This window comes from Metopolophium dirhodum, chromosome 3 (genome assembly GCF_019925205.1).
Source record: "Metopolophium dirhodum isolate CAU chromosome 3, ASM1992520v1, whole genome shotgun sequence".
Lineage (NCBI taxonomy): Eukaryota > Metazoa > Arthropoda > Insecta > Hemiptera > Aphididae > Metopolophium > Metopolophium dirhodum.
Window position 1 is genome coordinate 5,364,866 of NC_083562.1, and position 13,791 is coordinate 5,378,656.

General features: G+C 28.5%; 1 protein-coding gene across 1 annotated transcript in view; it reads right to left on the reverse strand.

Moving 5' to 3' along the window:
* Window positions 1-13,791, reverse strand: part of LOC132941586 (uncharacterized) — a 109,440-nt gene that overhangs the window by 82,532 nt on the left and 13,117 nt on the right. Inside the window, 1 exon segment of the mRNA XM_061009705.1 lies at window positions 10,376-10,773. Within this exon segment, the coding sequence (XP_060865688.1) occupies window positions 10,376-10,658 (283 nt within the window). The 5' untranslated portion in view covers window positions 10,659-10,773.

A 13,791-nucleotide genomic window follows, 5' to 3' on the forward strand; every position in this document is an offset into this window, starting at 1 on the left:
CAAAAAAAAAAAAAAACAATATGTGTTTAATTCTATTACTTTCTTGATTTTTAATCAAGTAAGTATGGTAATTGAAATGAAAAAGTCTGAATTTTGAAAACTTCAAGAATTTGTGTTAAATAGGAAAATAATAAAAATGTAACTCAGTAATGATGAGTAGGTGGATAATTTAGCTAGCTTTAGTATAAAATAATAATGCGAGAGATTCGATATCATAGCCAAGCGGTATAACTACTTGAATCCATAAAAACGTCGGCGTGAACAGTCCCAAGATTTCTTTTTTTAACTTTTATCCTACACTATGATAGCTAGAAAGTTGGTTGATAACTTATTAAAAAGGGATTATCAAGTAGATACTAAATGTGGAATTAACATTTTTTAAAAAAATTATTTATTTTTTCACAGATAAAAAAAGAGTTATTTTTTGCTAGATTTTCATTTAGCGAGGTAGATTTTCGAAACTGGAGAACGGATTTTGTTGTTTTGGGTCTTGTTAGATTCAAATTGGCTAGGAAAATTGCAGTGAAGATTTTCAGAACTTTATCTCCAATCGTTAATTCACTACAAAAAAATTGTTTTAATGTTCTGTAGTGAATTAACTATTAAAGATAAAGTTCTGAAAAATCTTCACTGCACTTCTCCTAACTAATGTGAATCTAACAAGACCCCAAACAACGAAATTCGCTCTCCGGTTTCGGAGATCTATCTCACTAAATGAAAATCAAAATGATTTTTTGTGGGGCTGTTCACACAGACATTTTTCTTGATTCAAATTGTTATACCGCTTGGGTGTGATATCAGTTAATACATTTCTAAAAATTAAGAAACAAGAAAGTTTACGATCCCTGACTTGGCAAGCGTTTTTATACACATTTTAAGTTCAAATATTGACAAAAAAATAGATATTTAAACAAAAATTAATGATATTCAAAAAATATTAATCGTAGGGACTTGAAACTTTTTGTTGAAAGACTGTCTTTGCTCACAATCGTTTATCTATGCAATGATTTATCATTAAATTCAAATTTAACACAATCATTACTTTGACCAACCGATGACTATAGGTAGGTATATTTGAAAAGCAGAGTGACTTTTCTGATTTCTTAGAATTTAAATTTTCCGTCGAATTTAAAACGTATCTTTTAACAAGGTGCATTTCCAAATATTTAAAAAAAAAATTAAAAGAAACAACATAGGTACGTCAATAACACACTGATCAGCTCAAAATGTAAATAATTGGAGTAATATTTTTTGTAGTAGGTAACATTTAATTTATCATTAATAAACTCATTTTTATTTTATGTAATTAGGTATATAAATATATTATATTATTTATGTTTGAAATAATTTTAAATAAATAATATTTTTTCATAGTTTGATAAAACTGAATTTTATTCCACAAACATTTTATATACTATATATTTTTTTCTAATTAGAAATGATACCTATACTATATAGTATATATAGCTTAATGGAAATGTAATTCATCCGTTTTTTTGTTGTTTTTATTTTCAATAATTTATTGCATTTTTTTTCGATTTATATTTCGTGAATAAAATAATACTATTGAACAAAAACATCTTATGAAACAGAAATAAACTTTTTAAATGTTTAACATGCTCGCGTATAAATTACTAAGCAAAAATGAAACGTCGGACAAATAATAAAAACAGAATTACTTAATTTTATTAAAATGTTATAAAAGTTGGTTTCAATTTGTTAAGCTTTTAATATAATTGTTTGTTGTGAAATTAAATTGTAAAATATCTCATAGAAAAAAGGAAATACATACAACATCAAAAAAAAAAAATTATTAAAAAAATGTTTAAAACAACTTTTGTGAAGGCGAAACCCAGCCTATTGGATAATATAATATTCGTTTTTATAGTTTTATTCAAATATTTTAAATTAATTAAAAATCCATATGGAATTACCATATACTAGCTGTTATCCTTATTATAATACAATATTTTCGAATATGTGGTCTTGAGAGGAGGAAATTAGGTAAATACAAACATATAATATGGGAGAGTTAATATAAGTTATGCTAACATGTACTTCACAGGTATGAGATAGAGCAAGCTGATAATCATCTGAATATGTATTACTAGATTTAATAATAACGTTGATATTTGCATATCAAAGGAAATTAATAAATATAATTATGATGATACTACTACATTGGTATAATGGTATTATAATAATGTTATTTAGTTTTATCCGTTCCTTCTAATTATTTTGTATTTTATTTACATAGATTTAACTAACTTTTAATTTTGAATTTGTGTACACACTTTAATCATATTTTGATGTACCTATACATTAAGTGTATTACGTGTATGTGTAGATACACGTATATGCCTTAAGCATTGTAGCAACTCGTGCATTTATTTAGTCGATAATATCTTAGTCTATTTCGGGTTTTTTGGAATGAAAATTAATGAAGGATATTTTGAAAACCATAAATTTTACAAAGTTTTGTAATCCCACCGAAAATGTGTCGATATGTTCTCAGATGTCCACAGTAAAATTTTTAAAATTTTTAATATAATTATATTATACACTTTCTATTCAGTATTCACTAAATCATATAATACTCTTTGTTCTAACAATACCTAGTTATTTCTGGATGTATAGGTATGCACTACAAACAAAATGTACTTATAGCATCTGTGACGCGCGTGTGTGTGTGCTCAGCAACATAATCGTGTATAATACGTAAGTATATCACTTATAATATTTCAACGTTGATGAAGATAACGTAGTTATTATATACGTTTTGTATAGCAGCGCTTATAATGACGGAATGAGAAGACACGAACACGAACAACACATTATGTAGTTTAAGAATCCATTTTTCCCCCTAAAATCTTATGTATGTTCACTAAGTTCACTATGTTAGCTGCTCCCGTATATATAATCAAGTTGAACATAATCTACTATGGAAAATTAACATGATAAAAGCTTTACAAGGTGTTTAAAATGCCGTTCAATTATTATACTACAATACTATTTACTACACACTTTTGTTAATTAACCTAAAAAATAAATTCTATCACAGTATTACGTCATTATTGAAATAATAAATTAGTAGGTACATATAAGGTTCGTATTATACAAGTAATTATAGTATAATGGTTAACATGTTCAAAAACACGGTCCATGATGGTAGAAGAAATATGCTTTAAAATGACTCTTGTGTAAAAACAATCTATTGAGTAATTCTAAAAGAATAATCTTAAACGCAAAAATACGTTATTTACATTGGAATCAAATAGTTATTCGAATAGGACTTTGATCCTACTGAAAAATTCTCAGTTTATGGTCACAGATATGTAAAATTACCTACAAACATATCAGTATAAGTATCTGTGTAACTATGTAGCAACTTATATTACAATATAGTCAATATAGATACAAATCCTGATATTCTTATCATCCATAATATTAAATAATATGATTATGTATGATTTTTTTTTTTAATTTTGATGTATTTGTTGGTGAATCAGTGAATCACCCTGTATACTTAAATTAGATAATACTAAATCGCCACATTTGTTATGATTGGTATGAACTAAATGCAGATAATATGTTCTCTATGCCACGAGACGTTGAAGTTGACCTCTATTTTTTTTTACAAGTCAAGTCATGAAAAAAAATCAATAAAATTAGCACTTTATTAATTTGGTTTGTAAAATATACCACTATATAGAATAATATTGTAATGTTGTTTAATTTTCTTCGTAGCCATAACATTCGAATGAAAGTTCCGACATAATTTGATTATATTTTATGGAAACTTGGACAGTATTATTGTAAGTATAATTATTGGCCCTGGTAAACCGTCACGAGTGTACTTTGTTTAAAAGTTATCGACTATTATAGTTGTGCGCGAAAAGCCGCTAAACCAGGGTACAGCGTAATTTACATAAATTCCAAACTGTCATTTTAAAATGGGACTTTGGAACGAATAGTAATTTAATGTTATTGACAAAACTCTTAGTCAATTACTACGAGTACAGTGTCACGATCGAAAAAATTAACATACCTGCTACTCAAGGTCACGGTAGCCGATGTTTTTGGGGTGGCAAGTTCAGAAACGGTCGGCGCATAATACTATGGTCGTGTTTTATGTGAGTTTGGTGGTGGTCCTATACTTAATCTACCGGGTAAATCTCGGTAGCGCTTTATTATGAGCAACATTAATTTTAGTTGACCTAGTTTTTGTGCGTGTTCATTTTCTCGATTTTTTTGTTTTATATATAATAATATATATAAACGCATACAAAAGGACAATGTATTTTTCTTTCTCATTTTTTTTATGAACATTCATAGATTTTTAAAATGTTAATAGGTCTGTCTTCTTTCGGTTGTGAGGGTGAAGACGCGTAAAAAAACGCCACAGGAGACCACTGGAATAACATCACTAGCTAGTAGCTGTATACAGTATACCATAATATGCAATATATATATATATATATATATAGTATGTATACAGTTGATTATAAATATATATACGTGTACATCTGCGATTTCGATTCACTTTTTTTATTCTTTCAAAATGCATCCGAGTTTTACCCTCCTACAACGTTTGGATTAAACATTATTTTTCGCTTCCATTCGGTTGTCGACCAATGCGGTATGTGTAATATATTTTGTATATATACATTTAAACAAACACAAAAACAACACACTAATGGCCCAGAACGTCATACTTGTGCCCCGGAAGTTGAAACTCTTTTATACGATTATTTTCAACCCCATCCCCCCTCTAGTAAACCCAGTGTAGGTACAATATTAATATATTATAATGGTGACTTTCCTTTTTTTCTTTTTTTGTCAATGCTTAAGTGGTACGAAAGGTCACTGGGCATTTTGAAACTTTTCAAATGAAAATTTTAATGCGCACATACATATATTATTTAGAACTGTAGAAATTAAATGAATTTATTTTATAACATTCATCATCAGTACGTATACACGAATGAAAACTACGTGAAACAAATCAGATGGACATCAGATCATGCTGATTAATAAAATCAAAAAATAATTTATTTATGTTTTTTTATAAGTTATATTTTATATTGTATATCTAATATTATATTGTTCGCGAAGCACAACATTTTAATGAGAGTTAATAATTTTTCTTTCTCATCAAAAGTGTTTTTATGTTTATCAAACAATAAATTAATTCGATCATGGTAAGTACAACATAATGTATATAATGTTTAATTAAAATGTTCTACAGTGTAAGTACACGTTCTCTTCGTGTACTACACTTGAAGAATGCTTGAAAAATTAAAATATATAACTACCTATACGATATTTTTTGTATTTTTAACAGTAATATTTGCGTTAAGCATACATAATCGAATTCACGCATAAATAATTTATCGTAATAGATTTCACATCTCTGGTCACGAACCACTTATAAAAGGCGTTACTATATTGGTTAAGTAATTATATTTATTATGAACAGACTATTTAGATTTAAATTCTGGGCAGGAAGTGTTTTTTTTTTTACTTCATTCAATAATCCAGGTCAACTTGCTCGAGAATAATGTCATGCTTCTATAATTTTTTTTTTTCAAATGTGTTCCCACCAGAAACTATAATTTGTTATGTATATCATTATATTATACAGCAACTCTGCTTTTAATTTCAGTTAAAAACACATCTTTTGATTGCATAATAATAATAGTATATACACTGCTGTTGTTTTTATTTTTCATTTACACGCAGTTTAAATCGATATATTATATGTATATATTATCGTGATACAAGACATTTATGTATAAATAAAACAGGATTAAAAATTTTGATTGTATGCACAACACAATAAAATAAAAAACAATTTTAAAAATAATAGGTATAGTCGGTGAACTTTGGTTTTTCTGTACGAGAATATATTATGTGACCGCGTGTCGGTTTAAAACATTTATATACAAAAAAGGTTAGGTTATCGAACTAAAATAATGTGCTTTTGTGTTAAAACATTATTGTTTTCAAGTGTATTTTATTGTTATTAAAGTCTTGATCAAATTCTCACCATCAATCGTTATGAAAATATTTATAATGAAAAATAAAATAATTATTATTCTACAACTGTTGTTTTCATTTATTGATTTCTTAAAATATGAGCTTCTTTCATTGATATCAGAAACAAAGACAAAAGTATTAAAAACCAGCCTCAACGAAATGTTTAATGTCATGGAATAAATTAAATTATTTTATAACAACAAAAAGTACCAAACAACATGTTGTTCATTTTAACTTTCCATTTTAATGAATTAATGATTAAAAGTAATATGTATTGTTGTTTAGAGCGCGCCGTCATCATTAACTGACACTAAGTCAATATATAGGTATAGGTATAGGATTTCATCAACGTATATCAACACGATATATATCTACGATGAATTTGACGCATAATGATATAATATATTATAGAGTTACGCCTACCCGGTATTATATTATTATACATATTATATTATCATCGCCACTAGGTCCAACTATTATTATTCGATATTATTAAAACAATTCGTATACAATAATGTGCATGCGTGCATATTATTATTGTACGTTATACGATCGCTGATAATCTTTACAATGTAACAAAACGTTCTCCGCTCCCACATCTCTATACGCAATTCACTACTCTCCGATCCGATGATCTTTAAAACTTGTAACTTGTTAAATATTTATTTTGTGGTTTTTTAGTAAAAAATATAAAACACAAAAAGTAAAAATAGCTCCTAAGAATATACCTTTATGCTCCATTGTTTGGGCATCTGTGTTGAATTAAAAATATTTAAACATCACAATCGTCAAATATACCTATAAAAGTACACATAATACATATACCTAAGTACGGTAGGTACATGTAACGCGAGCGCGGTTGAATATATGGTAAGTGTGAAGGCGCTATTACACTTCTATCACGTTCACGTAATCACGTGAAACACACTCCCCGATTGGTAGATTTGTGTTATCGACCAATTGATACCACAGGTTACAATGACGGTATTTCAATTCCAACTCGATCAACGCGTGATCATACCGTTAAGACCAATACGCCATGTAAAACAACCGTGACCAATATCAAACGTAATAAACCATAACCTGATAACGAAAAGTAATAAACTCGTCCTACGTGACACAGCGATAGTGGGATAGCGCCTTTGTGTAATTTAAACGCAGTGGACGTACGTCAGTAAGAATGTCCGGAACTCTAGTCACAGGACATCGCAGTCGTACTACCTGTGTAACCATGGTTATGTAATGCCGTACGTCATAACGGGGAGAAATTATCACGGTCGTTCATCTCCGGTTCAGCGTATATCCGCAGCCTACCATCATCGATGAGGTGCCAAGTTCCGCAAACATCATCGACTCTAATCACACACGTGCGATGATACACTTTCACCCTCGTACGGTGTTATGGCCTTAAGTGTTACAATCGATAACGCGCAATCATTCAATGGTTGTCAGCTGCTGATGAGATTCCAACGTTTTTATCCAAAAATTTAAAATTATAATAATATGAACATTAAACTTGGATTGCAATCAAAGACAATTAAAATGAACATTTTTATAGAATTTTGCATATTATCTATTACCATCTGAATCGTTTATATAATATTACTAGAGGCTCTATAATAGGTATTTTAATTATTTTTTATCATATATAATAATTAATATGCATGGGATCGGTAAAAATGTAAAATTATCTTGTATCGGTTCATACGACTATTTTGGTGAACAATTATCGTTGATATATTCGTACGTGAGACGCCATTGAAGTACAAATTGTTCAGTATCCACTCACTCTGGGGGGACATAAGAGCATATCTAAAACGTTTTCATTAAAAGTATACCTATCCACCGAATGAGTTTTGACGATTGACTGATGAATCCCGTCTATATCTAATTTGATGGAAACGGGTATTAAAATACAAGGACATTGGGCAAGGTACACTTTTGGTGGAAACGGGAATTAGTGGTAATGGGAATTGGTAGAAATAGAAAAGTTACACTCTTGGTAGAAACGTGTATCTCACGGCGAGCATACCAAGATACATTCAGACTTGAATGGTGCTGTGCAATTACACATGAAGTGCAATCATATTATGCTAGGCGACACGAATGGTCTATGGATTATAATTAATAAAAGATATTAAATAATAAACCATTTTATAAATAAATTGTGAATTATGTAAATTCGCGAGCTCTGTGAATATGAATCTTGTACAACACATTATAACACGTATTATACTAATAAATATTTTTTAGATTTGATTTTAAATAAATAACGAATAATAAATCACATACACTAAAAATGAAAGACACTATTACACTAACCAACAAAGATTCGAAGAAATATGTTAAGTTGACAACTATTATATTTTTAACAAAATCTTCACTATTATTGGGTTAACTAAATTGTACTGAGAATAGTTTTAAATGTTATAACAATTTATTTCTATGTAATTTCAAATTGAATAATATTCACCCTAATGGGTATTACGCAGACAACCCGATTTTACACTCATACAAAATTTTTGTTTGTTAGGTAACTCATATACGAATTGACAGTTCTAAAAGATATAAATACCTGAAACAATTAAAAAGTTCACGACCTATTCCAAAATACTTATTACTAAATATTTATATTTTCTATCAACTCTTAGTATAAATGTACAATCCACAAATAATTTTTATCACAATATATTGAGTTATAAATATAAAATAATAAATAGTATTTATTTTATTTTATTTATGGAGTTCATTTTTTTAACAGCTTACAGGATTTATTTACAAAGTAATGTGACATTTAAAATGTATTTTATAATATAATCTACAACCATTTCAATTTGGAAACATACGCAATGCACTTTTGAAACATTTTTATTACATCAAAATGCTTTCTGTAAAAATACACGTTGTTTTGAAAAATTATAGTCTCCTATTTCCCGCTCAAAATCTATTAACTTCAAATATTAAGGTGTGGAAATGACTATTTTTTTACAAACATTTTGTACTGATACATTTGATCATCTTTACACATATATATATATTTTTCGTCTGTCCGTATAAATATATAATTCTTTTATACGTGTGCACCTATTTGAACTCCTCCTAAACGACTGGACCGATTTTGATGAAAATTTTTTGTGTTTCAGTGGGTCCCTAGATGGTTTAAATTCGCAAGTGGACCCAGTTGATCCAATCTGAAGAGGTGCTCAAACAAGGGTTATGAGATTTACAATGAAAATTTTTGTTTATGAATGGTTGTTATTGGTTACAGCTGACAGATAATAATCGTAAAAGGAGAAATTAATCATTTTTTGTATACAAATGATTGCCATTGGTTACTCAAGTAGATGAGGTAAAAGCATGCATCAAATCGTCACGTTTAAATAAAGAAATCATGTATCTTAAATGAAATATGAGAGTATGTTTGTTGCTTATATAGATACTTATATAGATACTCAATAACTACTTAACCGATTTTGTAAAAATGTCAAATTGTTCTTGGAGATATCAGAAAAACTTAGAGAGTAGTTTAAACCACATTTAATTTATATGAAGTTCTATATCCAATCCACCTCCAGGTGAATTATCAATGTTGGTCGAATTAGTTCACAAAGCAGGTAGGTACACCAAAACCAAGATACACCTATATCGACTATATTTTGTATTTTTTAATTTTTTCACGGGTGAAGTGGGGTTACACAGCTTAAAATAGTTGTTGGTTCAAGATAGACTCAAAAACTATTTGACAGTTTTCAATAAAATTTATAACAATAGATTCCTTGAGACTTGGAAGAAGTTTGTAGCTTATTTTTTCAACTCCTGAAGGGTGGTTCACAGATGATTATTTTTCAGCCAAAAAAATTTGTTTCTGTTTATCTATATAGTTGCCATTGGTTACATATTATATTAATTTTATAACTAGAAGAATATTATAAGTTATAACATACACATTTTTACAAATATATTATTAAAAATACAGATTTTTGGCCCGGACAACGTCGATCAGGACAATACTGGTATAATATATTTTCTATGTTATAAAATATTCTAATACCATTTCAGTCCTGTTCACAATATTATTATAATCATAATATACAGTATACACAATATATCGAATATAATTATTTGAGTTGTTTTGAATTTATTAGTCAGTGTCAGTTGTTAATATGTAAAATATATATTTGTATTTTCATACATTGTCAAACCGTTATATCCGACTGAATACAAAAACAATCTATAGTGCCTATATATTATATTATATACTATTACTATTGATAATATTGAATTTGTAATGTGTATATTGTTAATTTAAAAATTTAGTCGTTTATGAGGTACCTACCTTGATAAACTATATTGGGCACGACGCCTTTCCTGGTATCGTACAGACTGTGGACGACGTCCAACGTGATCCCTTCTTCGGATGGGTCGTCGTAATCTCCACCGTTTTCAAACTGAAACCCTTTGGTCGTCTCGAACTCAAAATCGATGTCCGGTTGAGTCCCCTCGTCCTGGCTCTTGTGGTCGTGTCTAATTTTCCGGGTCCCGTATTGCCGGCCACCCAAACACAGGGCCACCAGCAACACGATACCGCAACACACCCACTGGACCCGAGTGATTGTCATAGTTGTTTTAATACGATCGGATTTATTCGGATTTTTACATTTGTTCGTGGTCCGTCCTGAATTCCATACGCCCGTGACGTGATTTATTTTCCTCGTCGTCTTCGGTGTCCATGCTCTGTACAACATCAAAATCAAATCGATAAGTACAATAACGTATTTAAAGTGGGCATTTTTTTTTTCACTATTTTTATTAATCAAATACGGACACACTGACGTGACTCCGCGTATTGATGCAAAAAAAACAAAAAGAGACAAAACACGTCAATGTTAATATCTGTCTGCACGGTCAACTGAGGTCAGTATAATATAAATAATATTTTGGTCCAAAGAAGTCATAATCTGACATTTTAATAATTAAAAATAATAAATTGAAAGGTATACGTGACATCGATCAGATCAATGCAATTTGTATTATAATGCACGATTTGTATAAATGCAATTTAAATAGTTTTAGATTTGGTGGATATAAAATTGTTTAACGGTTTCTTCAATGATGAATGAAAAATTAATTTAAATAATTATTTGTTTAAGTCCTATGATTTAATGCCCACGTACTTTATCATACATTTTGTTGGTATATTTTATTCAAAATTAGATTTCATATTTATAAATATTGGAATTGTTTTTTAAAATTAATTTATACATACACTGAGAGATAAATGTATCTTTGAATGACATGTGTAGTTTTGTATTTATTATTTATAAACCTTTTTAGAATAGTAATGAAAATCAAAAAATGTTATATATTTCAGTAAATTTATGAAAATATAGAACTGATCTTGAATATGGTATTTTTCAATAGTTTCCCCAAGTATAAGTAAAAACTAACGTCGACTTGTAAAAGTGCTCCAAAAGTTTCATGCTTGATAACAAACCACTATACATACCCAGCGGCTAGCTGTGATCAGAGTGAGATAAGTTACAGATTTCACCTCTGCATTGAAAATGTTAAATTAAAATGATACAAACCCAATTTTAAGTCTTGCGTTAAATAAAATAATTTTTTTTTATTTTGTAGTTGGGTCATTATGAACCATGATTGTATCATTATATGGTTGGTATTTAAAAAATTAAATAATATCAAAAAATACCAAACATAAAAAAATTATTTGAAATTTGTCTCTATTTTATGGCTATAATATATGGTTATATTATAATCAATATAGCAAATTATTTTATTTCACATTATATGTTTACTTCCGTTATAATAATTTAGTCAAAATGTTTACAATAGTATAATAATATTATATGTAATATAATGTATTTTATTCGTTACGCTACACGTGCAAGCATCAAAATTGCATACACAATGCGCCGGGTTACAATCTAGTGTTATGGTACAAAATTATGGTTGTTGTGATCCTGCAATTGTGTAGACCATTAGAATGTAATTGTAAAACATTATGGTTATTCTTTGCATATGCGTATATACTGGTGGGGGTAAATATATATATTTATTTGTGTACGTGAATGGAATAAAGTCTGGGTTACAACAACAAAAATTAATAATTATAAAAATAATGATGATAATAATAAAAGGTAATAATATATACTTATACCAAAAATATCGTCTCTGTTACCAACCAAACTTCTAGGGCCAATTAAACTTGCATGAAATTCGTTTAACTTTTAAATTAAAAACACGTACCCAGCTCGTTGTTTGTTGACAATGTATAATTATTATTGATAGTCTTAAATTATGAATAAAATATATAATTCCTATGAGAACCAAGAGTAATAAAAGTCAAACCGTCCGTAATCATAATTTATCGCGCTCCTCAAATGAGTACAATAGATCCAGTTTAGACAAGTTTTTGAAAGATTAACTGAATATGTGTGTAGTTTTTAAATTACATAAAATTAAATTATTCACTACAGTGTGTATCGAATAATATTATATTTTATATTATTTCCGAAACCTATACGAGTGTAGTGATTTGTATTGATTCGTCCACTTAAACGGACAATTTATGTCTACGGTTTTTAAATATTTTATCCAATTATGTTATTCGAGAGTAATACCAATTTGTGTTGATCAAATACAACACAATTCGACAATATGGAAAATGTAAAATAAATGTTGGTATATTAAAATTATACCGAATCGTGTAGGTATGTTTCGCATTATGTCGGGACGTCATTATATTATGTATTAAATTCAGTTTCCAAGAATATAATATTATTTTCAATGAATAGATGAGACCATGTAGATAACGAGATGCGTTGTAAGGGGTGTGATGCGAATAGACAAACTAAGAAATGAATACACTCAAAACCCTTTGAACGTACACGATACGTCAGAAATAATAACACAGTGGAAAGAATCAAACTATATGATGATGGGTGCTTAATGGGGAAACTAATATATCTTTATAGACAGGGATCGAAATAAAATTACAAGGGAAAAGCCGCGTATACATTTCCATTTGAATGCGCGTCAGGCTTTTCGAAATCAGATTGTGTATAATACAATTTATTATTATTTTGTATATTCGTTGCAATACCAGATTCGTCAGTGTATAGTATTATTTTAATTTACAAAAACAACACGTTAACTAAACAGGGTGATTTACCGACCATACTCGAGCTAACCCTTATTTTATACTTTAATTATGCATTTATTCAATTTTTTTATTTTTGAAATTTTTGGGTTTGCTAAAACATAGAATTTTAAAATACTTACATTTTTTATAGCATTAATTTTATTCGTCCTATGGTGATACAAATGTCTTTTTTTTTAAATTAGCACCTACCGCCGATTTTTACAGTAAATTGTACAGCAAATAATTATTTTAATTTTGATTTATTTAAATCAAAAGTCAAACAATTCATTTTTGAATTATTTTACTTAATACACTATTGGAATTATATTATAAGTTAAGGTAAGTATATTATGGCAATCGCTAATCAATATAAATTTATGAGCATTTAATAATTTGTAAACATTGTATGAGTACCACCTATACCGACCTATAACAAGTAGTAGACTAAATAATATTACATTTATTTTATATTTTAAGTATGTATATTATACGTTGTATAACCTCAGAATTTTTTTTTTCTCAATCTATTATCATGGAAAATTATCCTCAGTTCATAAAGTACAATAACTCAGAAACTGCATACTTGTTTC